This window comes from Astatotilapia calliptera, chromosome 16 (genome assembly GCF_900246225.1).
Source record: "Astatotilapia calliptera chromosome 16, fAstCal1.2, whole genome shotgun sequence".
Lineage (NCBI taxonomy): Eukaryota > Metazoa > Chordata > Actinopteri > Cichliformes > Cichlidae > Astatotilapia > Astatotilapia calliptera.
In genome coordinates, this window is record NC_039317.1 from 35,150,055 (window position 1) to 35,176,210 (window position 26,156).

The 26,156-nt window shown below is 48.3% G+C and overlaps 1 protein-coding gene across 1 annotated transcript; it reads left to right on the plus strand.

Annotated features, from left to right (window-relative positions):
• The first annotated feature begins 46 nt into the window (after positions 1-46).
• Positions 47-26,052, plus strand: LOC113007501 (bone morphogenetic protein receptor type-2-like). The gene is made up of 19 exons (XM_026144128.1): positions 47-372; positions 3,282-3,402; positions 9,814-10,005; positions 10,100-10,300; positions 11,766-11,870; positions 12,947-13,038; positions 15,648-15,881; positions 17,295-17,409; positions 18,079-18,239; positions 18,329-18,476; positions 18,571-18,707; positions 18,846-18,982; positions 19,117-19,309; positions 19,396-19,486; positions 19,585-19,664; positions 19,745-19,846; positions 19,931-20,134; positions 20,275-21,310; positions 21,645-26,052. Exons 2-19 carry the CDS (start codon positions 3,345-3,347, stop codon positions 21,956-21,958), a joined length of 3,600 nt encoding a protein of 1,199 aa, XP_025999913.1. The 5' UTR covers positions 47-372; positions 3,282-3,344; the 3' UTR covers positions 21,959-26,052.
• Positions 26,053-26,156: the final 104 nt, after the last annotated feature.

A 26,156-nucleotide genomic window follows, 5' to 3' on the forward strand; every position in this document is an offset into this window, starting at 1 on the left:
ATTTATTTCATATAAGTATAAGCATGAAGCAGAGTTTGAATCTGATGATTATATCTGTTGAATTTACGTTAGTGTTAATGTCAGACCACCTGGTTTGTACTGGGAGATGTCGGTGCTTTTATTTTGAAGGCTGTGACCGGATGTTTCGGGTGTGTGTTTTAGTTTGACAGTCTGGTTGAGGCCGCAGGAAAACTGAGCGCAGCTTCGTCTCTGCGGATTTTCGCCTTCTGCGGCACAAACCTGCGGCTGCACCCGGACAGACACCCGAGATCACAGTCCGAACCGGACCGAGCCGAACAGAGCCGAGCCGGGACCGAACACAGACAGACGGCCTCGTCTCCTCCCGCAGAGCCGAGTCAGCCTCCGTCACCGGTAAGAACCGTTTTATCTGACCGACCGCTGTGTATGTGCGTGTATGTGTGTGTGTGTGTGTGTGCGTGTCCGTAAGAGAGAGAGAGCGTGTGTGTGCGCGCGCCACTCCCCTCCAGTCTCAGCTGTAAAAGCGCCGTTAAACGTACCTGCGGACAAACATACAGGTGATGTACAGCGGCGGCCACGTGACCTCTGTATGACGTGATGGTATATATGCCGTGTGTGTGACCTTCATGATGCGTGTATAACGCACCTGTCATGACCTGCCACACACGCACACACACAGCTCAGTGTGTGATTGCGTGTGTGTGTGGTTTACTGTGAGCTGATGCAGATGTTACAGATGTGTGTGTGTGCACTGTGGAACATCTCCTGCAGGTTTTTGTATGAATGATAAAGCTGCTGCACACACTCATGTGCCACTTCATTAGGTACACCTGGCTCGCTGTAGGGCGGAGCCTTTCTCCTTCAGAGCTGCTCTAATTCTGTGGCTCAGATTCAGGAAGCTGTTGGAAATGTTGTGACATCATCACACAGCTGTTGCTCCCAGATGATGTCACAACATCTCCCACTCCACCACCTGAGATCTGTGACCGTGAGGTGAACCAGTTTAACCCCACAGTGTCACAGCAGCAGCCTGGTGGAGCCGTGCTGCCATGTTTACTCCAAACTGTCAGTCTGAAAGCGTTTGACCTCTGACCTCAGCAGGACATGTCTGCTGCTCTGTGATTGGCTGATTAGATATTTGTGTTAATGAGCTGGTGTACCTAATGAAGAGGCAGATGAGTGTACATGTGAAATTATGAATAAAGTTGTTTTACAGAACAATAAAAAGATATTAACGGACTGTTTAAGTGAACACGGACACCAGAGACTGTGATGATGTCCTGGAGGTGTGTGTGTGTGTGTGTGTGTGTGTCTGTGTGTGTGTGTGTGTGTGTGCGTGTCTGTGTGTGTGTGTGTGTGTGTGTGTCTGTGTGTGTGTCTGTGTGTGTGCGTGTGTGTGTGTCTGTGTGTGTGCGTGTGTGTGTGTGTCTGTGTCTGTGTGTGTGTGCGTGTGTGTGTGTCTGTGTGTGAGTGTGTGTGAGTGTGTGTGTCTGTGTGTGCGTGTGTGTGAGTGTGTGTGTCTGTGTGTGTGTCTGTGTGTGTGTCTGTGTGTGCGTGTGTGTGAGTGTGTGTGTCTGTGTGTGAGTGTGTGTGAGTGTGTGTGTCTGTATGTGCGTGTGTGTGAGTGTGTGTGTCTGTATGTGAGTGTGTGTGTCTGTGTGTGAGTGTGTGTGAGTGTGTGTGTCTGTGTGTGAGTGTGTGTGAGTGTGTGTGTCTGTGTGTGAGTGTGTGTGTCTGTGTGTGAGTGTGTGTGAGTGTGTGTGTCTGTATGTGCGTGTGTGTGAGTGTGTGTGTCTGTATGTGAGTGTGTGTGTCTGTGTGTGCGTGTGTGTGAGTGTGTGTGTCTGTGTGTGTGTCTGTGTGTGTGTGTGTGTGTCTGTGTGTGCGTGTGTGTGAGTGTGTGTGTCTGTGTGTGCGTGTGTGTGAGTGTGTGTGTCTGTGTGTGAGTGTGTGTGTCTGTGTGTGCGTGTGTGTGAGTGTGTGTGTCTGTGTGTGAGTGTGTGTGAGTGTGTGTGTCTGTGTGTCTGTGTGTGCATGTGTGTGAGTGTGTGTGTCTGTGTGTGTGTCTGTGTGTGAGTGTGTGTGTCTGTGTGTGCGTGTGTGTGAGTGTGTGTGTCTGTGTGTGTGTCTGTGTGTGTGTGAGTGTGTGTGTCTGTGTGTGCGTGTGTGTGAGTGTGTGTGTCTGTGTGTGTGTGTCTGTGTGTGCATGTGTGTGTATGTGTGTCTGTGTGTGCGTGTGTGTGTCTGTGTGTGTGTGTGTGAGTGTGTGTGTCTGTGTGTGAGTGTCTGTGTGTCTGTGTGTGAGTGTGTGTGTCTGTGTGTGAGTGTGTGTGTCTGTGTGTGCGTGTGTGTGTCTGTGTGTGTGTCTGTGTGTGTGTGTGTGAGTGAGTGTGTGTGTCTGTGTGTGTGTCTGTGTGTGAGTGTGTGTGCGTGTGTGTGAGTGTGTGTGTCTGTGTGTGTGCGTGTGTGTGAGTGTGTGTGTCTGTGTGTGAGTGTGTGTGTCTGTGTGTGAGTGTGTGTGTCTGTGTGTGTGTCTGTGTGTGTGTGAGTGTGTGTGTCTGTGTGTGCGTGTGTGTGAGTGTGTGTGTCTGTGTGTGCGTGTGTGTGTATGTGTATGTGTGTCTGTGTGTGCATGTGTGTGTATGTGTGTCTGTGTGTGCGTGTATGTGAGTGTGTGTGTCTGTGTGTGCGTGTGTATGTGTGTCTGTGTGTGCATGTGTGTGTGTGTGTCTGTGTGTCTGTGTGTGCATGTGTGTGTGTGTGTGTGTGTGTCTGTGTGTGTGATATCACGACAGAAACAGTGCACAGCAGAGACGTTACACACGTGTTATTTAGTTGATGGAAATCATTGTCACTGTGTAACAGCAGCAGTGATGATATTACAGTATTTCGTTGCAGTACTGCAATAAATACACTGAGGTACAATGTAGGACTAACAACAGAAACTATCGATGCAGGAACAGGAAACCAGTAACCGTGTTCAGCGTGTATGAGCGGTGCCACAGCTGCAGCTCCACCCTGGGTGGATAACACTGACGGAGCTGTGTAAAGGATGTTTCTGTGTGCTCCTCTGGCAGCTCCTCCTTAATCTTCAACTGTAAAAGGACGAGCTGCACACTGGCTCGGGGGGGGGGGGGGGGGGGGGTCAGCATGTCTCTGTGCAACTCTCACAACCAATCAGCTGTCAGAGCTGCAGGATGGTGCTGCTGTCGGAGCGAGCTGGAGGAGAGAGGTGGAGTGTGTGATGGATGAGTGTGCGTCTCGTCTGCCGAGAACAAACCGAGCTCCTGTCTGTGTTTCAGCGGGGGAGGGGTGCAGCGAGCCCAGGATCAGTGATGCCCGTCGCCCTGTGAGGTGGATCCAACATGGCGTCCCCGGCGCTGAAGGTGTGCCTGTGTGTGCTGCTGCTGCCTGCTGTCACCGGTCAGTATCATACACATCATCGTTTAGGCTGGGGGGGAGGGGGGGGGGCAGCTGTGGGTCTCCTGTTTCTGAACTTCTCTGTCAGCATTACATCATTCTGACGTTTCAGCCAATCAGGACAGCAGAGGAAGTGAGATTTTAAACGCTGTGACATCATCACCTCACTTCCTGTAGCTGCCTGATGACGGTGGACGACCTTAGCTGTGCTTGATGATGTCAGCAGGGAGGGGTCAGCAGATATGGCGTTATTTTTGTGCCGCTATTCTGAGCGCACGTAAAAAAATTTGCAGGTGCAAGTGTTGCATTTTAGGAGAAATTAATTTTGAGCGAAGAAAAGCTGAATTTGAGAGAACAAAAATCATTCCTGCGTGCAAAAACTGTGTTTCAGTGTTTGCTGTTATCCTCACACACAGAACAGCCCCTCGCGCTCAGTTTGTGTATTTGCGCTCGCTCGCAATGTGTCGCTCGCGCTCTCAACATTTCTGCCCGTGCGCGCTCAACTCTTTCTCTACACCGTTATATTTGTGCCACAAAGCCAGCCAATCACAGCCAATCTGATTGTCTGTTTTGGTCTCCAATCAGCTCGAAATGACGAAATGCAATATCCCAGAATGCATTTCGTCCAAAACTCAAACGAGGCAGTGGCGGAGTTTGAAATGTTACTCTTTCTGGGTCACAAAATAAACTTTAAAGATATTTTCATGCGAGAATGTTTCTGTGTAAACTTCAAATATCTGCTCGATTCATCAAGACATCACATATTTGCATAAATGCTCTGAAGTTCTCGGAGATACCTGTTACCCACCAGCTGACCGGGTGGTCACTCGGGTTAAACAAAAGGCTGAACTGACAAAAAGATCACCGACTACACCACCAGGTGTTACAGGAAAAACCATAAAGCCTTTGAACTAAAGCAAACGCTGTTGTGACAGTGACGTACACTGTCTTGTTGGTAACTACCGTATTTCCCGGACTACAAAGCCCACCTGAATATTAGCCGCACAAGCTAAAATCAGGGGAAAATCCTGTTTTGTACATACATTAGCCGCACCTGACTAAAAGCCGCAGGTGTTTCAATGTTGACTTATCATATGTAAGAGAATATGCACAAAGGGAATTGTCAGGAAAGAGATGGCTGTTTGGAGACACACCCCTTTTATTAATATTTTGAAAAACAAGTTATGGGTACATATTTGCATAACCTTTTAGGTATATGTACAAGTAGCGGTAATTACAAGTACGAAACATGTACTGTGCTTCATAAATGAGTAACAAATGTAGTACATAACAATAACCTGCAGCACACCAGAAAAATAGATTCGGCCTACCTTTTAGGCTCAGGTGCAGCGACACGGCTTTAACAAGAAGAAAAGTCAGTCATTCACCATCTTTCTCTTCTTCCTGCACTAAAACCACCAAAGTCCTCTCCTCCAATGTCGGATACAAACAGGCTCAGGATGGCTTCGTCATCCACTCTCAGCTTCTCTCCTTCGTTGTCACTTACAAAACCAAAGAAATCCTCGTTGTCAGAGTCAGAGTCGAACACCCTCAGAAGGGCCGTGGCGGTGTCCTCCTCTCCATCATGCAGCAGTCCAGCCCTTCGAAATCCGTTGGTGATCGTGGATGTTTTCGCACTTTTCCACGCTGTCAGAATCCACCGGTGGAGTTGGGCATAACTTGCTTTTCGCAAGTTTATCGTCGCTCGTCATCCACGCCTCCCGCTGAACGCGTAGCGCTACTTTGAAGTTTGCTTTTCGCGCTACTTGTACGGCACTATGTTCCCATGCGGACGGACATGTGACCAACATACCACTCTTGAACCCCTTGTGTGTCTGATCACATGCCCTTCCGCCAGGCAACGTAGTGCCGTACAACAGCGGAACAAATCATCACAAAATCATGGATAATCCATAGAAAAGCCGCACCTGACTAAAAGCCGCAGGGTTCAAAGCTTGTGCAAAAAGTAGCGGCTTATAGCCCGACAATTACGGTATGTATGATTTGTATCACCTTTATGTTTCCAAACCGACATCATGACCAGCAGCTTTACAGCTGTGGCTCCAGCAAACATCAGCTGATACTAGAAAGTAATATTAAATAAATTCTAACAACAGCTGATCAAGCTTAAACGTGCTGCTGTTGTTTAGCGCGACATCCGCTGGTTTCCTCTTTCTGGCGCAAAGTGGGCGATAAACAAACAAGAGAGATGATCAGCTGATCATTGATCAGTTTCATGATTGAAGTAGAAACAGGAGAGGGAGGGAGGGAGAGAGAGGAGAAGAGGAAGCAAAGACAGAATAACTTCAGCTTTGTGTCTTTTTCATTGTAGCTGAAGTCCGGGACTAATCGCTTTGCTTTTCCTCTCAACACGGATGTGTTGTAAATCATCAGTCCAGTCCAGCTATGCGGTCAGCTGGTGGGTAACAGGCATCTCCCAAATGGACCAAATGCATTCTGGGATATTGCATTTCGTCATTTCGAGCTGATTGGAGACCAAAACAGACAATCAGATTTTTTTCTGCAACCAAGTCTGTGATTGGCTGGTTTTGTGGCACAAATATAACGGTGTAGAGAAAGAGTTGAACGCGCACGGGCAGAAATGTTGAGAGCGCGAGCGACACATTGCGAGCGCAAATACAAAACCTGAGCGAGAGGGGCTGGTGTTGTGTGTGTGTGTGTGTGTGTGTGTGTGTGTGCGCGTGTGGATAATAGCAAACACTGAAATACAGTTTGAATTTTGTTCACTCAAATTCAGCTTTTCTTCGCTCAAAATAAATTTCTCCTCAGAATGCAACACTTGCACCTGCAAATTTTTTTACGTGCGCTCAGAATAGCGGCACAAACATAACGCCATGAGCAGCTGGATATGATAATAATGACAATAACAATAATAATGGTTATTGTCAGTGAGACAAAAACATTTGATAAAAGTCAGTGAGAGTAAATAAGGATTCGTGATGAACATTTAGGGCGGGACTGAGCTGAAGCTGATGATGCTACAAACACACAGTGATGATGTCACACATCTGCTGTCCAGATGTCCTCCGAGAGGGTGGAGGCTGCTGAGCAGGCTGCCCGTGTGCCGTTGAGCAGCGAGCGTGCCCGACTGTGTGGGTGTGATTCCTGTGCAGCTCTCGGGGGGTGTGGCCTCTGATGGCTCTTTAACCAGAGGTGGTGTGTTTGAAGACAATCTTGATGGAGACTCCGCCCCTCCTGTAGTCAGTAACCATCTCCTTGGTTTTACTGCAGTGTCAGGTTGGAGCAGAGCCCCTCCCTGACAGGTCAGGTCTATAAGCTTAGTCCAACCACAGGTGGAGTGGATTGGGTGGAGTCATGTGTATAAGGACAGGAGAGGACTGAGTGTGAGGGTGGAGGAGCAGCGGGTGGAGCCTGGGTACGTTGTTCTCTGTAACACACACATGAACGGTGTGTCTGACCTACTCAGTGATCTGTGATAGCACAGGGTTCCTCACTGATCTCAGATCAGGTACAATTATTTACTGACCTCATTTTATGACCAAAGGGTCAAAGTTCAGCTGAACTGTGAAAGCGTGCATGTTTCTCAGTTTGTGGACCGAGACCGAAGACGTGAGTGAAGGACGGCGTGAGTGACACGGAGCAGATTTACGTCCATGAAGAGTGACTGTGATGCTCCACACAGAGTTCACTGTCGGCCTTCAACAGCTGATGGCGAGCTGTTGTCGCCCCGCCGGGCAGGAAGCATCCACACAGGCTCAGTGATGCAGGAAAGCAGTGTGTGTGGCCTTGAAGCCGCCCTGTTGTGTGTTCACATTCCTGCATTCTCACTTCATGACTGTTCATCCACAGACACACACACATATACACACACACACACACACACACACACACACACACACACACACACATATACACACACACACACACACACACACACACACACACACATATACACACACACACACACACACACACATATACACACACACACACACACACACACACACACACACACACACACACACACACACACACACACATATACACACACACACACACACACACACATATACACACACACACAGACACACACACAGACACACACACACACACACACACACACACACACACACATATACACACACACACACACACACACATATACACACAGACACACACACACACACACACACACACACATATACACACACACACACACACACACACACACACACACATATACACACACACACACACACACACACAGACACACACACACATATACACACACACACACACACACACACACACACACACACACACACACACACACACACACACACACACACACACACACACACACATATACACACACACACACACACACACACACACACACACACACACACACACACACATATACACATATACACACACACACACACACACACACACAGACACACACACACACACACCCTCTGGTCCCGACTGGGACACACACGCTGTCGTCAGGCAGTCTGAGCGTGCTCTGTGTTTGTGCTGCAATGTGGTTGATAAGGCTACACACACACACAGACTCACACACACACACCTTCCTCCGGCTGTGAGTGTGTTCGGTGCAGACTAAACACAGCGCTGTGCCGGCTCCACTCCGCCCGGGTGGAGCCGGCAGACTCCGCACAGGAATGCAGCTCCTCATTCACATGTAAACCAAAATAACACACACACACACGCACGCACACACACACACACTCAGATCCTGCTCTCGCTGTGTGCAAACGTTTGACTTTGTTCTTGAACACAGAAACATCCAGATGTGCATCCAGGCGATTCTCTGTTGTCGTTGTTCAAAAGACGCGTGGGCTGAGCAGCCGCTGCTGTTGCCACGGCAACCCGAGACACGAGCTGTCTTATGAAGCATGACAAAAGAAACAGTTAAAAGTTTTATTTCTGGGCTTAAGTTTGATGTAAAAATACAGACACACAACATCTGGAAATGACAACAGTCCAGCTGTGTGAGCGCGTTAATCCATCACCCTGGAAACACCTGCGTCCAATCAGAAAGAGCCAGAAGCTCAGGTTTCAGGTACACAGGTGTGTTTGTGTGACCAGGCTTTGCTCAGCCTCACTGTGGAGGCCCGTCAGGTGGAGTGGCCCGGCGAGCGTTGTGACATCAGCAGGAACTCTGCCGTACCTCCAGCAGTTCTCTGATGTCACGGCGAGCGGCACAGGACGGCGTCCCCGCTGCTGCTGTCACACCTCCTGTAGCAAACAGTGATGATACCTGTAGCAGAGACATCAGTGTGAGTGCTGCTGTCCTCTGATGTCCTCTGATGTCGTCTGTCTCTGCACTTCATACGAGGGCTTTGTGGTCTGTCATGTTTGTTGCTATGACGACTCAGTTTCCCTCTGGGGTTAGTAAAGTGTCCGTGATTCAGAGTCCAGCCCAGATGATGATGATGCCTGCGGCTGCTGCACTCTCACATTACACCAGGTCCTAATCATTAATCAGACTGATATTAAAAACAAAGCGACGTGCTTCGTGTCTCAGTGATGACTCGATCCCCGAGACCGCCGTCACCCTGCGCGACCCCCGACTGATGACCTGACGACGATGAGGCGGACAGCGGGGGCTGACCTCGGTGTTTATGGACGAGATTTTTCTCGCCCGTGTTCTTGTTGAGCCTCGGGCTTCTTCAGCTGTAGCTTTGACAGCACGAGCGAGCAAACATCACAGTTTAAATATCAAACTTTGCTGGTTTTCAGATTCTCGCTTCCTTCCAGCGTTCCTCGGTTGCTGCGGCGTCTGAAGCTGCGCGTGGGCTGATGGGATGCGTGTAGACGAGCTGCTGGGACATCACATTAATGGTTTTTGTTGTAAAGGCGGCTGAGCGGCCCGAGGCGAGAACGCCGCTCCGACGTTCCCGCTGCGCTCTCGGAGCGCCACACTGCATGTTAATTTGTTGCTGTCAGAGTTTTCCTTCAGGCTGACGTGGACGCCAATCACAGAGATCCGTGTAATGATGTCACCGAGCCCAACCTCCAACCACAAACAACCCGAGACAAACAAGAACAAAGATCGTTTCTGACCTCCGTCACTGCTCGCCGCTCGCTCTGAGGCGACAATGATGGAGGACAGTAACTGTCAGAAGTGTTTATGTGAGGCTTCGCTGCAGCTTCACGGCCTCACAGCTCGATCTCTGTGAAGGCTGAGGTCAGAGGTCAGTCTAGCTGTGGACGCGTCACACAGTGCGGGGACAAGAACACTTCCTGTTCCTCTGTGACTCTGACCATCAGTTCCAAACTAAACTTCCTGTTTTGTTCAGTCAGACCTGAAACGGGTCAAAGGTCACTGAGCTCAGACAGAGAGCAGGGTTTGACCCTCTTTAATATACAGTCTGTTAGCTGACAGGTGAGTCTCTGTGTTTTCAGGTCTGCAGTCCAGTGATGCTGAGGACAGACTGTGTGCTTTCACCAGTAACCCCCAGGGGGTGGAGCCTCTTCCTGCCAATGAGCAGCCAGGAGTGGTGCTGGAAAACGGCACGATCCGCTGCAGCCACGGCTCCCGCTGCTATGGATTGTGGGAAAAAAAAGCAGATGGAGAAATGCACCTGCTGACCCAAGGTGAGCTCATCGGGGTTTGTTACTCCCTGACCTTTGACCTCTGTTGCGTTCTTCTACTGTATCTGGTTACAGTTTGGCCTCGGTTTGCTTTCAGGCTGTTGGACTCACCTGCACGAGTGTCAAGCCGACCGCTGTATCCTGGTAACAGAGAAGCCGTCCTCCACGCAGAAAGGCAGCTATCGCTTCTGCTGCTGCAGCCACGACCTCTGCAATGCCAACTACACAGAGGCCCCGCCCACCGCCGACACACCCGCTCTGAAACCAATGAGGACGGACGGCCAGGCGGAACAGACAGGTGAGAAGCACTGACACCAATCAGTGGTCCCCGCTCCATAATAACTCATCATGTGACCCAGCAGTGTAACCGTTAGCAACGCCTCCACTGAGCAGCAGCAAGAAGAGACAAAAGATAAAGCTTCTATTTATTCTATTTCACTATGACGCTGCTGTTTGTTGGAGGCTAACTTCCTGTTAGCCATCATTAGCATCATCATTAGCACCAAACGCCCTGTGAGACAGAGCACACGCCGTTCTGTTTTAGAAAACACTTTCCTCTCTCTGCTTCGTTCACCAGGACGTGTCGAGGAACAGCAGCTGTATGTAAAACTTAGAGATGGACCGATCCCATATACAGTATCGGTCCCGACCTAAATTACTGGATATCGGGAGAAATTAAAAATGTAACCCGATCCATCCATCCACTGATTTACTCAGGAACAAATTCAACACTGAAAAAAGACAAACAGTTATCTGAGTGACTTCGATAAGTAGCCAAAGACCGCGGGGGGGTTGAAAGCGATGTGCCGGGAGTTCGCTGTTCTTGCCGGCTCAGATAATTTACACATTCTTGCCTGAAAATATGTTAAAAGTCTGATTTTTCAACCCAGAAAGATTAATAACTGTAATATTAAAACTAAGTAGCTGCCGCCATTGTTGGAAACTGGAATTGGCTGGGCCGCGCTATGAATTCTGGGATATGGTTTTTCAATTTTGTTTTCCGGGTGGAAAATTGGGAGAAATTCAGGAGAATGGCTCCGGGAGATTTTCGGGAGGTGCACTGAAATTCTGGATCCTTCCTGGAAAAATCAAGAGGGTTCATGTATGCATACAGCTGCTGGTCATGATGGTTTGGATATGTGGTGAGAGGAAACATGCAGATGAAGTTCTGAACTGTTTCTGAGAGACAAATAACACCAGGATCCTTTCTGTGTAGCTGACAGCTGGTAGCTGTGCAGGGGCGGGTCTCGATTTTCTGTCCCAGCTTTGATCCTGATGAAGACGAGTGTCATGAAAACGTGTTTGCATTTATTTGCACTGCTTTAAACTCTGGATGTCTATGTCAGATATCCAAATGTATGATATCGGTATCGGACATAAAAAGTGGTCTGGTGCCATCTCTGGTGAAAATGTCTGCAGTTCCCAAACACTGGATCCAAGTTTAGACGGTCTGAGTGAAAGTTGAACTTGAGTGACGCCTCAAGGTGTGTTTTATGGTAAGGTAGACCCTACAGTAACACACTTAATGGTTTAATGAGCCACAGCTTTCTGTCCTCTTGGTTGCTGGTGCGGTGGACGAGCGTCACTGACAGCTGGTCTGAGGTCTGATCTGTATGAGCCCCTCAGTCTGACCTGCAGACCGGTCCCTCTTTGTCAAACTGACCTCAGAGCGCAGGTTACACAGAGTAGCGCAGGTCCTCACAAAGACAGAAGTACAAACATGTGTGTCGCACTGATGTGATGATGACATCATAACCCCTCAGATCACCGGCTGAAGCCAGAGGTGACGGTGCTCATCGCCCTGGTAACCATCGCCATAGCAGCCATCCTCATTGTGGCGCTGTTCCTGGGATACCGCATAATAAAACGTACGTACGCACACACACACGTATATACACATCTACACACACACACACGTATATACACATCTACACACACACACGTATATACACATCTACACACACACACGTATATACACATCTACACACACACACACGTATATACACACCTACACACACACACGTATATACACATCTACACACACACACACGTATATACACATCTACACACACACACACGTATATACACACCTACACACACACACGTATATACACATCTACACACACACACGTATATACACATCTACACACACACACGTATATACACACCTACACACACACACGTATATACACACCTACACACACACACGTATATACACATCTACACACACACACGTATATACACATCTACACACACACACACGTATATACACACCTACACACACACATGCACACAGTTTAGTGTTTTGTGAAGAAACAAATGAGGAAGTCATGTGATGAGTTTTTCAGATTAAAGCAGGATCGATGGATCTGCATGAAAACGTTAGCGGAGCTGCTCACAGGCTCACAGCTGGATCTGACCTGAAACACACTGAAGGAAGAGACCATGTGACACGACGTTTCTCAGCAAACCTCACACAGTGAGGGTCAGACACTCTGAGAGGTCCGAACTTAAGTTCTTACGACATGTGGAGGGAATTTTCCAGCTGGGCGGAGGTTTGTCGTCTCGGAGTAATCTTTAGAGCACAATAGCCTGAACATCCTGTGCTCTTTTTAAACAGTCGCTGTAAACAGGAAGTGCCTTCTGAGCGATCAGCTGATTTGTTTTAGTGTGTGGAGGTCTGAAGTCCTCGGGAGGTGGCGCTGGCTCACAACTGTGGTTTTTGTAATCAAAGGAAACTCGCCCATCTGACGACCTCCGACATTACACGTGAAATTAGTCGTGTGATATGAGCTGCAGTGACATCTGTGCTTTGATTTTGACACTAATTATAACAAATACATAAAAATCAATGTTAACTCACTTCTGACCTGGCTGCTGTCCGGCAGCCATGTTGGTCCTCGCCAGACTGAGGTCATGTGATCAGCTGTGTGTGTTTGTGCAGGGAAGCAGAAACACAGTCTGTCTGCTGTGGATGTGATGGAGGCGGCGAACGCAGAGTCCTCCATCGACCTCGACAACCTGAAACTGCTGGAGGTACACACACACACACACACACACACACACACCCTGCAGCAGCTGCACAGGTTTATTTGGATAATACTGGTCAGTCGGTGAACAACAGCAGCAAGACAACGCCATCACAAACTGACCATCCTGTAACTAGGGCTGCTCAATTAATCAAATTTTAATCTCGATTACGATCTGGGCTTTCAACGATCATTAAAAATGACTGAGCCGATTATTAGCCCCTCCCTCGTGCTTTACTCTCGCGCTGCTCCGTGTGGCAAATCGAACGCACCTCTCTGCATTTCGAACACTCGTCACAACAATAAGAGGACCCGAGGGAAGCTCGGAAAGCTCAGCAGAAGTTATATGGAGAGGAGAGTGACTGCCGTTGGTTGAAAAGAGGTAAAAAAAACTTCAGTGGTGTGGAACAAGATGATAGTTTATTAAATTTAATGAAATTTGCAGATTGTTTCGGTGAAGTTTAATAAACTCCTTGCTATCTAAACTATAACAGGACACCGGAGTAGATTCTCCAGCATCTCACACTTCTGATAATCAGCTGTCTGCTTGACGTTTATTCAGCTGTGTAAAAACTTTAATCTCAGACAAACCGATTTACTCAGGAACAAATAAAATACTAAAAAAAAGCCAAACAATAACATTTTTAAGTTATTTAAGTGACTTATATATCATGTTTAACCTGAGTAGCGAAAGACGGCGGTGGGTTTGAAAACAATTTGCCGGGAGTCCGGTGTTCTCACGGCTCTAGTTAGCCTAGCCCCCGGCTAGCTATCGAGCTAGTGGGTAACAGACGTCTCCGAAAACGTCGGAGCGCTTTTGAAAATATGTGGTGTCCTGATAAACTGAGCAGATATTTGAGGTTTACACAGCTACATTCTCGCCTGAAAATATGTTAAACGTTTATTTTGTGACCCAGAAAGAATAATAAGAGTAATATTAAAACTAACTAGCTGCCGCCATTGTTGGAAACTGGGCTGGGCTGCGCTATGAATTCTGGGACACAGCTTCTTCTTCTTCTTCGGGGTTTAACGGCAGCTGGCATCCTTGTACATGCAGTGCTGCCATCTTCTGTTTCAGTCCGTTATTACACTCTTAAATCCTGCTATTATTCCTGCGTCTTTCAGGATCTTACAAAGCTTCAAACGACGCGTCGACTATTAAATCAGTCGTCGACGATTTTGATAGTCGACGTAATCGTGACTAGTCGACTAATCGTGGCAGCCCTAGTGGAAACATTATGGGTTCGGTCAGACGTGGATCAAGTAGACACAGTGTGTAAACTTTGCTACGGTGTCGTAGCTGCACCACAGAGCAACACTGCAAAGTTCACTAAACATAGATGTTTACATTTTTCATTTGTTTCTTATATTGCAAACATTTGCACTGTTATCAGTATTTGCACTATTTATTATTATTTTTCAAAGTCATTATTCAACACATTGTAATTGTTAACCCTTTAAAGCCGGTCAGAGCAGCACGCTCCGTTTTGCGTAACTATTTTTAAATCCCTGTAGAACCGGAACCGTGTAAGCTAGCACAATAATTTGTTTTGCATATGAAACCAGAGGAGTTGTACTTACATCTTATGCCATCAGCTTGTCCTCGGTCACGGTTTCCTTCCACATGAAGTTTTGCAAAAATTGCATAAAAAGCGCTTGCAGGAACAAAAACATAATACTCCAGAAACAGGCTTTGCAGATCCGATCAGCTGTTCGTAACACTTCCCACATTGAACAAGACGTCAACGCGAACCATCACATGTACGTCATTTCCTGCCCGAAACCGGAAGTGATGTCATTTTTGCGGAAAATGCAGTTTTTTACTTGTAGGCCTTAAAAGCCTATACTGGTGTTTTTATAAGTCATGTTTGACTCTATACTTTTCTGAATAGTTGCTGGGATGTTTAGAACTCGAATTGCACTGCTGGAAATAGTTTATTTTGATGCACCTGCTGTTTTCTTTGCAAATTTGCATCATAGGATTGTTTTTTTGTTTTTCCTGCAGTATATAAAAATTGCTGTATCTCCAAAATAAAACTATGAAGACACTCAAAATAAATTTCCTGTTGTAAACTATTTTTTGCAACTTTATTGTATTTAAAGTTTTGAGGGATAAACCTCTTAAATTTCTCCAAGTAGAAATATATGTAAAAAAACCAAAAACGATTTTCAATTTTTTTGTAGTTTATTGCACTTTTTTGCAATTAATGTAGTTACTATGGACTTAATGCATACATATTATTAAAATATGGGCTATAACAGTTGTATTGATGTATAGCAACTTGAAATGCTCCCAATGACACTACAGCATGTAAAAAAATAATATAAGCTCTGGCGGACTTGGTTCTATAGTAGGTCTTAAAGGGTTAAATAAATATCGTCAAATAATCGAGATCTCAATTTCAGTGAAAATAATCGTGATTATCATTTTTGCCATAATCGAGCAGCCCTACCTGTAACCTCTGACCCCTTTGTTGCACTGTTCCTTTAAGGGAAGAGGCGGGGCCATTAAAAACAGACCAATCATAATGATACAAAGGTTAGAGGTTCAACCTCAGATTGATCCCTGAGGAACGCCACAGCTCACTTTCCTGTTTCTATCCTCTGTCCTGGCAGCTGATTGGTCGAGGCCGTTACGGCGCAGTGTTTCGCGGTTCTCTTAACGAGCGCTGCGTGGCTGCCAAACTCTTCGGCTCAGCTAACCGACAGAACTACGTCAACGAGCGCTCCATCTACTGCGTGCCGCTGCTGCAGCAGCACGACAACATCGCCCGCTTCCTGACCGCGAACGAGAGGACGACGGCAGACGGACGCCCTGAGTTTCTGATCATCATGGAGTACTACCCACACGTGAGTTCATCACAGCAGGTCTGAAGCTCGGTCACGGCGGGTCCCCGTGGACCCACCGGAGGACTGAGAGAGCCCAGTCCTCCGGTGGTGGTCAGGGGAGCAGATCTGGCCCAAAGCAGGCATGACAGGCCGAGCCCACTCAGAGTGAGTCTGACTGCTGAGGCTCAGCCATTGGTCAGATGACCTGGCTGAGCCTCAGGTGTGTTTGGACCACGTCTGACTGCGCCTGCTGTCTGAGCTCTCCTGACCCGCCACGTTCATGCCTCTAGCGCCCCCTCGGGGCAAACCTCACACATTCAGCTTGTCTACTGTCACCCTGTGGTGTAATGGGGTCTGCAGCCTGTGGGGGCGCCAGCAGCGCCTTCACACAGTCTCACAGTGCAGCTGTCAGCCTTCACCTCTGCTCTCCATTAGTCTGTTATTGTGCTGGAAGACGGCGCCTTCACACCCTCTTCCTGTCTGGAGCCTCTGCTCTCACACACACACACACACACACACACACACACACACACACACACACACACACACACACACACACACACAGATCAGCTTCCAAACCTCCGTCAGTCTTCAGATTGATTTCTTCCCTTCCAGGCGAGCAGACTTTACTGTTTCGTCTCTTGAACCTGAAACACGCTTCAGATGACCTCACATCATTTTTACAATCTGCACCTTTCTGACATCATCAGGGCTCAGAAAGTTTCCCAACATGTGAAAACATGTTCAGACTCTTGTTATCAGTCTGTATCTCACACACAAACAGACACACACAGATGCAGTGATGTCTGGTCTGGTGGGTTTCTGCATTCCTCTGCAGCCCTCAGACAGTAATTACTTGTTTAAGTGTCTGCGCTTACACACACACACACACACACACACACACACACACACACACACACACACACACACACACACACACACACACACACACACACACACACACACACGGTTCATCTTAAGGCTGAACATCAACCATGAAGTCGCCACTTTAACTTTCATCGTATCCAGTTACAGAGTGAATATATGGAACTGCCAAGATCAACAAATAAATAAGTAAGAAATGGATATTAAAAATAAACGGTACCAACACAGAGCAGCTATCTGAACGCTGCTCCAACAGAGGTCGATTATCGTGTTAATAACTTTACCTCCTCACTACGTACGACTCTGGATACTGTAGCTCCGGTGAAAACTAAGGCCTCAAATCAGCCAACGAGCCAGCGTTTAACGTTAACTAGTAATGACTTCATGAACTTCTGGTCATGTGTGCGAAGGCAGCAAATGCTTTTGGCCCTGTAGTGTCAAAAAGATCAGACAAAGCTGCATTTAAGGGTCAAACTGTGTGTGTGTGTGTGTGTGTGTGTGTGTGTGTGTGTGTGTGTGTGTGTGTGTGTGTGTGTGTGTGTGTTGCAGGGCTGCCTGTCTCACTACCTGTCTCTCCACACTGTGGACTGGCTGACCTGCTGCAGGATGACTCACGGCGTGACCAGAGGCCTCGCCTTCCTGCACACTGAGCTGCACCGAGGAGGTAAGACGACCTCGTGTCGCTCGTGCAGGGTCATCCTTGTTTCTTCATCGCAGGCTTCGATCACACAGACAGGAAGAAACGGTGCCGCTCTCAGGGTCTATTTTCAGCAGCGGATTGGTCCGTGTGAGGAGCATCTGGAAACAGGTGCTGTGTCTCCCCCTGCTGGCTGGAACAGACCCAGTCTGCTGCTTTAGTTTGTTTGTTTAGAGAACAAATGACATAAATGGAATACTGGAATAATAAATATCTAAATATTGGGATGAATGGTGCTGATTTTGAGGTTGGAGGATTATTTCTCTGACAGCAGAGGCTCTGGTGGATAACGGCCAGCTGTTTATGAACGTAATATATGTCGTTGTCACATGAAAAGAAAGGATGATGTTTCTGATGAAATTATTTTTCTCTTTAACAGTAAAAACATTAAAAGGCTCAGTTTGTCATTCTTTCATGTTTCCATCGCTGAACGTGTGTCGGAGGAAACAGAACGCCTTCTTGGCTTCATCGGCAGCTTCATGACGTGAATGCCGTCATCGTCCGGCTGCGTTGCTGTGAAACGTCTGCACGTTGCTGTCTTTGTTTCTTCCTGTTTGTGCTTTTCTTTCCTGCTGATATGTTTGTTTACCTGGTCGATTGTAAACAACAACAAACACGTGTACCCGACTGTCTCAGACCAGCACAAACCGGCCGTCGCCCACAGAGACCTGACCAGCAGGAACGTCCTGGTCCGGGCCGATCTGTCCTGCGTCCTCGCCGACTTCGGCCTGTCCATGAGACTGACGGGACCCCGGCCCTGTCGCCCCGGAGACGACGACACCATGGCCATATCTGAGGTCAAAGTTCATAAACGTTCGCTCTGATCTGATGTGCAGGTGAGGAATGAGCAGAGGGCGGAGCTGATGGATGGTGTGTTTGTGTGCAGGTGGGGACAGTGCGCTACATGTCTCCGGAGGTTCTGGGCGGAGCTCTAAACCTCAGAGACTGCGAGTCGGCGCTGAAGCAGGTGGACATCTACGCTCTGGGTCTGCTGTACTGGGAGAGCTTCAGGAGGTGCTCCGACCTGTTCCCAGGTACGCAGCGCGCTCACCTGCACACCGTCTGCTTACACACAGTAAAGTAGCACCACCTCAGCTGACAGCGTGTTTGTGTTCACTGCTCGCTCAGGGGAAGCGGTGCCAGAGTACCAGCTGGCGTTCCAGGCCGAGCTCGGGAATCATCCGAGCTTCGAGGACATGCAGAGCCTGGTGGTCAGAGAGAAACACAGACCCAGGTTCCCCGAGGCCTGGAAGGAGAACAGCCTGGTCCGTCTTTCAGTTTGATGTGGTCAGATTGCTCCACAGCCTGAACCTTTGAAGTTAGACAAAGGTTCAAAGGGTAATTCCCAAAAGTATTTTGGATGTAGAGTAATCCCAGCGTGTCTCTCACTCTGTGTACTTTAGTTACTGCGCTCGCTGAAGGACACGATGGAGGACTGCTGGGATCAGGACGCTGAGGCTCGGCTCACCGCTCAGTGTGCAGAGGAGAGGCTCTATGAACTCACACTGCTGAGTACACACACTGCAGCACACAACCACAGGTACACACAGTACCACGAGTACACACAGTACCACGAGTACACACGATACCTGTGGTACTGTGTCACAGTAAATGCACAGTGTAAAACTGAGAGACAGGAAGTCTGGATTTCATGCCTTCCTGTCTGTCACTCAGGAATCTGTCTCATGGCCGGTGGCCTCCTCACGGTGGCTCCGCCTCCCCCTTCATTGAGGATCTTCATGTGGGCGTGGTCAGAAATCTCCAGGGAGATGACCACCAGGCATCATTCATCAAGACGACTGTGAATGGGGCAGAAGGCGGCGAGAAGAACAGGAACTCCATCAACTACGAACGGCAGCAGGCGCAGGTAGGAGCTCGGCCGCCATTAAAGCACACCTGAACGAACCGTTACCGTGGACGCGTCTCATCGCTATGTGTCCGTCTGTCCGTCAGGCTCGGCTGTCCACAGACAGCAGCGTGTCCACCACCACCATCCTGACCCCGCCCACCTTACTCTGCACCATCTCTGAAAATCAGCACACAGGTAACAAACAGCCACGCCCCCGACATGAACCCAAACACCTCATTAAAGCAGCGAGCACAGCTGTGACCTCACATGTTTCTGCTCCCGCCGTCCTCCAGGTGGCGCCGTGCCCAGTGTCCCAGTCTGCCTGCATCTCACAGAAGAAGACCTGGAGGCCACAAAGCTCGACCCCAGAGAGGTTTTAACCTTGAAGTCTTTCTTCAGTTTCAGTGGCCTCCATCCCGACACACTAACATCTGCCAACATCTGTGTCTGCAGGTCGATAAGAACCTGAGGGAGAGTTCTGATGAAAACCTGATGGAGCACTCACAGAAGCAGTTTGGCTCCGAATCACAACCCACCGACGTGCTGCACCATCAGGTACACACAGCTGAGGGCCTGTACAGCGCGTGGCTGCCGATGAATGAACGTATCAGACGCTCATGCTTGTTGCTTTTGTTCCAGGTGAACAGCTCACCATCCACCTCTCATAGTGGCCTGCGGGCTGTTAGAGGTGTAGATAGCCCTCCTTCCTCCATCCACCCACTCCCCAAACAGCAGAATCTGCCTCAGAGGCCCACCAGTCTCCATCTGCTGCCCAAAGTCAAGGAGAGCGGCTTCACCTCGTCACGGCTGAAGCTGGGGAAGTTCAAGTCCAACCACCGACAGGTAGGGCTTAGATGTGACCGGGTTCTCCAGCTGATCCTCAGACAGCTTCGCCGTGACTCGACTCGGTGTTTCACCAGCTGAGCTGAAGCTGTATCAGGCGGGCCAACTGTGTCACTAATCCAAAATGCTTCATGTTCCAGGTGGAAACAGGTGTTGCCAAGATGAACACAGTGATGGTTGCTATGGCTGCAGAACCACACCTGGTAACCACGGTTACTAACAGCACAAACGTGAGAAGCAGTGCTGCAGCTGGAAGAGAGGTCCAGCCTATCACAACGGCCGGCAGCAGTCACAGCGCAGGCGTCCCCACCCTGGTGACGAACAGTGTGATAGGCGGAGGTCGAACCAATCCGGCGGGGCCGCAGACGGAGGACGAGGAGGGGACCATGGATGGAGGGGTGAGGGGAGGAGAAGACAGCCGTTTGAATCTCCTCAACTTCAGTCCTGATGAACATGAACCTCTGCTGAGCAGAGAGCAGCTTCCTGCTGAGAGCGAAGCCCCTCCTCCTGCTCATCATCGTCACAGCCGTGCTGGAAGCATCTTATCGGGCCGAGGCTCGAACTCCAACAACAACAACAACCGGCTAGCCCTGGCTTCATCAGCTGACCCTCCCCCAACTTCTGACCTGGAGCAGAAGGTTCAACTTTCTGCTCCTTCTGGTCTCCTTTCATCCAGCAAAGCCCTCTCACTGCAGGCCCCTCCCACCACCCACAGTCAAAGCGAAGGTGTGGATACAGGTCTGTGTTTCCAGGAAGACTCTGAAACCACGTCGACCCCCAGATGTGCCCAAAACTCAAAAGGTCACCCAGTGCGTTGTGTCACCGCTGCTTTGCCCCGAGGCTGCAAAGATTCTGACTTAACAAAAGCTTCAGTAAGCCAGGCCTCACCAGGACCCGACGCCCCAACAGAAGCATTAATCCTCCTTCAGAAACCTTCATCACCAGGAACTCCAGGAGCTTCGTCTCCAGAGGAACAAACCCTCGAAGCTTTGGGATCTGAAGTTTCAGACACCACAGCTCCTGCAGAAGCTTCAGGTCCACAACTTGCAGGTCTCCAAAGTTCAGCTTTAGAGCCACAGACAGCAGGTCTGATGCGATCCCAGGTGGGACAGACCAAAGCCAGGAGACCTGAGCGGCCCTGTTCCCTGGACCTGTCCTCTCCCTGCACCTCCTCAGGTGAGTCATGTTTGTTCTTGAACTTTTAAACAAACTTATAAGCTGCAGGTTCCAGTTTTTCAAAACTGGCTCGAGCTGGACAGTCTGTAGCTGATTACACCGTGTACCACGACGTAACCAGGTCATCAGAGACAAACTGATTACAGTGATCTGTCTCTAAAACTCAGTACAGTACAGCCGTCATTATCAGCGTGTCAGGGCTCAGTCAGATCAGTCGAAGGCTTGAACTCCAGGTTTTCTGTGAGGGATCTGCAGCATGGGTGACCTCTGCAGCTCCACAAAGATGCAAAAACAGTGCAAACTCCTCACATCTGTAACACTTTCTTCTCCTCAGATGATGCTTTGGTGGTGGATAACGGCAGTCTGAGCGCCTCAGGGGAGAAAATCAAGCGTCGGGTCAAGACTCCATACACCCTGAAAAAATGGCGTCCGGCCTCCTGGGTGGTTTCCACAGATACGGCTCTTGACCCGGACTTCGAGTTTGACGCCAGTAGCAGCCAGAACCAGTTCTCATCCGGTGTTTGTAGAGCAGGAAGTGTCGGCATGCCTAAATTAAACCAGTCCAAATCCAGCATTGCGGTCTTTTTGGTTGGAGGCGGCGCCACGGCGACCACCACCTCTGAGCCCGACGGGATAACCTGCTTCTAAAGTGATCCGAAGTTTGCTTTTCTTTAAGATCTCATTAATTTTCTTGCTCTTTGTCTTCCTCTTCTTTTGTTGTGGATAAACGAGTCGGTAGCTGATACCTGTGTGGCCCCCGCAGCTCCAAACCAGAACCAAACCCCGCAGAGCCGACTCGGAGCTGGATGCAAAATCCGTCCCTCAGCAGGAACTTTTCATCAAATGACAGAATTTAAATTTCTAGTATGTGTTTGTTCATGGACAGGACCTGTCCTGTGATCAGCTGACCTCTGACACGTTTCCTAGATCAGGTTACCTGTGACGACCAAACAGTGGTGGTGTTGGTGATGAGGCCAAATGATTCTTCTGTGGCTGGTGGGTGTAGTCAGCTGTTTGTAGGGGGTGGGCTTGATCTACAGGAATCTCCGTTGGATATTGAAGGAATTCCTTTCCGGAATACTTTCAGGCTTCGAAGGACTAGTTGTAGCTGCGAGCCTAGAGATCTCATTTGGTGTCCAAATGAAAGAAGCTTCCAGCTCCACAGACTCACTCCCGGCTCAAAAATCTGAGTGTACCTACAGTCTGTCGCCTCTTTATCTCTGCAGGTGTGTCACTGACCCTGTCGTAGGACTGAAGTGTCTCCAGCTGTGACTGCCAGTGTGGGTGGAGGTCTTCCCTCATGTTTCCTGTTGTGAGTAGGATGTGGCCGGCTGCTGAAGGGCATGGCCGAGAGCTCGTCGTAGGTCTGAGTGAGACATTCCCTTTGAGTTCTTTAGGCTTGTTTTCCTGCTGTGTCCTGTCCCACAGAGGGATCTGAATGCACTCAGCATCATCTTCTTTCACTTATAAGCGTTTGTGCTGCTGCTGCAGGACGTTGAACAGGACTAGCAGTGACTGTTTGGGTCTGACGTGGATCAGGGGTCGTCCCCTCTGAGAGCTCGATGCTGGCTGAGGCCTGAACCCAGCACAGACTTAAGAACTTCCCTGTTTTGGTAGAAAGGTTCATGCACCTCTGGGCTGGTAGTGCAGGTAGTCTGAATGACCAGAGGTGATGTTATCAAAACAGCAGTCATATCTTTATGCACTTTAACAATGAAATTTATTTAGGGACAGACCTTATAAAGGATACCTGGTGCAATTTTAGCAGTAACATTGACGTATGTAGGACGTCGTGTCGGTGTTGGCGTGTCTTTGTGCAGTAGTGGTGTGATCTGAAGAGGCGTTTCTGCTTGAAACAGTCAATCTAGCTATGCAGCTGCTCACGATGCCTCCTGTTGACGGTCTGTTTGGTTCAATGTGCAACAGATCGACAACCTTACTGTTGGACAACCTTTATTCTTTTTTATCCGCACTTTGTTTTACCGAAGAGTCTCGACTGCCTTCAGAGGTCTGCTGCAGTCAGCGCTGGAGAAAAGACGAGCCAGCGTCCCGTGGACTTTATTAAACCACGTGACCTGCGAACGTGACCTGCGAAACCTCGGCCATGTACGACCTTCTCAGGTAACAACACTGACGTCAGCAGGAACACCTGTTTGCTTTGTAAAATGATGAGCAGGAGATGAAACGAGGAGAAGAAGAGGACAGCAGCCATCAGACTGTACAGCTCAGACTTTGTTCCTGCTCATCACAACACGTTAGGTCTCATTTCCTGTTCCACCTCCAAGTAAACGCTTCCATCCTTTCAGTTTCAGACCAAAGGTGTAGCTGCTTCGAGCTGGGTGGAGGTCCGTGTGTAGGCTGTTTACACGTCACTCTTTCCTTTTGACTGTTCCAGAAAAACCAAATGTGCTCACATGTTTTACACACTAAAACATCTCTGTGCTTCTCAAAGAACATATATGCTAACAAACACTACTGCTACATCGTTACAGCAAGTAAATAAGCTCCGCCCATCAAAGACGTGGGTTTGTCACACCTATCGGTCCTTGGGCGCAGCTCATCATTGAGCACTGAGCACGTATGTTCTGCTGATTTCCATTTGATGTGTGCTCCTCGCAGAGTTCATGTAAACGTGGGCTCTGGAGTTTTACAGAAACAGGAAGGAAACAGAACTCTGCTTTCTTTGTCTTTATTTTTATTTGACTTTGCTTTGTGTTTCAGTTTTTTTATACCAAACTGACTCTTTGCTCCTGTTTCTCCGAATGTTTCGATTTTTTATAAATGCACGTGTAACCTTTTACATTTATATGTGTTTATGTGACACTTCTCCTTTAAATGTGCACTTACTACAGGAAGTTATTCACATTTAGCACATTTCAAACTAACAATATTACAGCATCAGTGCAGTCAGCTGAAATATGATCATACTGTTAACTTTTATTGATGCCTTTCAAAATGATCTGTTTTGTTATGTCTGTGTTTTATACCGTTTGTACTGTTTTTAGATGCTGATGTGTGTATATTGTGTGGGTCATATCATGCAGCCTGACCGAGTGGAGGACTAGATGTAGATCTCTCACACTTACTGACTGAACCTGATTAACAAATGCGAAAGCAGCTTTCTGGAGCCGGTTTTAACCAACAGATAAATAATTAGTGATCATTTCCAGAGAACAAAGGCCATTAACTCGCTCAGACTTACTCTCTCCAGCCTCGATTAAAGAGCAAACCTTCAGAAAACACGCTCTATCAGCTTGAAGAAGAAGGTTTTTTTTCGGTCCAGAAAACCACGTCGGTCTCTGTGGTGTTACCGCCACCTCTGTGTGACGTAGCATTGGCTGAACAGCGCCTCCTGTGCCCACACGTGGTAATTACAGGTTTCCAGACAACATGAACCAGCAACAAGCACCTCAGATGTGTTTCAGTAGAATAAAACTGGTTTGTGTATACGGACTTTGGCTTAAAGCTAGCCAACAAGAAAAAGGCTGCCTGCGATTTTAATTTACAGTTATGAAGCTCCCGCTGCATTTCTGTGCGGCGCACAAACGTCTCGATCGAGCGTTTCCTCTCGTGATGTTTGCCAGCTGAGCGATAGCCTCACGGGTAAAATGATTTTTGATGCTGTGACTTCTGTTTGTAACTCTGACTCGCAGCGTCTGAGTGGTGATGTCATGGTTTCTGAGAACAACGGAGATGTTAGCATAGCGCTGAGCTCCATCGTTACCACAGACAGTATAACAGACGGAAGTGATGTTGCCCGCTGATGTCTGAAGCCTCTAGATCAGCGTGTGACATTTTGAAACCAATGTCCCACGCTGTATCAGTCCCGCCCTAAGAAAAGGGGCGGGACTGATACTGCTCACTCATTGGCTAACAATTTCTGAGCAAAAGTTTAAAAAAATGAATAAATTATAACATGAACATAAATTTTTATTCGGTTTGACATGAAACAATTGATGGAGCTCAAACTCGTTAGGGAAGTATTTACCGAGGTGACAGACGTCTACAGGACAGGAAGTCTTGTTGCACCCACAGCTGTTGCCCCCTGGTGGCCTTTAAAATGAGTGCAGGTTTAAGGCATTTCTGCTTTGGCAGCAGTTTTCAGTTGCGTCCATCTGTTATACTGCCTGTGAGAGTTAGTATGAGATGTAAACCTTACATTTAGATCTGGTCTTGTTACTGAAGCACCTGCAGAAACAACTGAAGCTGTGGACTGCTGGACGTTCTCCGTTCTCGTGGCGTTTAGCTCGTGGCTAGTGCTGATGCTGAGAATGTGGCGCTGTGCCGCCGCTGAGGTTCCCTTTAAAGTCTTTTACTGTAGCTCATGTAGTCCTCATAATGCTCCGAGATTAAGCTCTCCACCTGTACAAACCCATTTAGATGAACATATTCAGCACATTTAGCCTGCTGCATGATGGATCACATGACTGAAGTTCTGTCATTGGTTAGTTTGAACGTTCTGTGCTCCCGTGGTGGAGGAGTGGATGATTTAACCTGATAACCATCTGTGTGTATGATAGCTTCCAGTACTGTAAATACTCTGTGTACGTTCATATGGGACCAACTACCACAGTGTATACTGTATACATGCTCACAGCACCTCCCACACAGCATGCTGTACAAAGCTGCAGATTAAAGCTGCTGCTTCATGCTTCCATCCCCACATGTTGTATCTCCATGTAGACATAAAGTATCGCACGCTTCACTTCATCATGAAATAAAGAGCAGAGGATCCATGTGTGCACAAGTTTCATTTATTATGTGTACTTCCTGTGAGCAGGTGTTCATTAGCAGGTGACTGAAGTGTGAGAAACTGCATGATTGTGACTTACAAACATTTGTTTCT

Excerpts from the sequence above, each read along its gene's own strand:
- LOC113007501 (XM_026144128.1), top strand. The coding sequence starts at position 3,345 with ATGGCGTCCCCGGCGCTGAAGGTGTGCCTGTGTGTGCTGCTGCTGCCT. Across the intron at positions 18,477-18,570 it reads GTGCTCCGACCTGTTCCCAG|GGGAAGCGGTGCCAGAGTAC; the intron begins GTACGCAGCGCG and ends CTGCTCGCTCAG. Across the intron at positions 21,311-21,644 it reads CTCTCCCTGCACCTCCTCAG|ATGATGCTTTGGTGGTGGAT; the intron begins GTGAGTCATGTT and ends TCTTCTCCTCAG.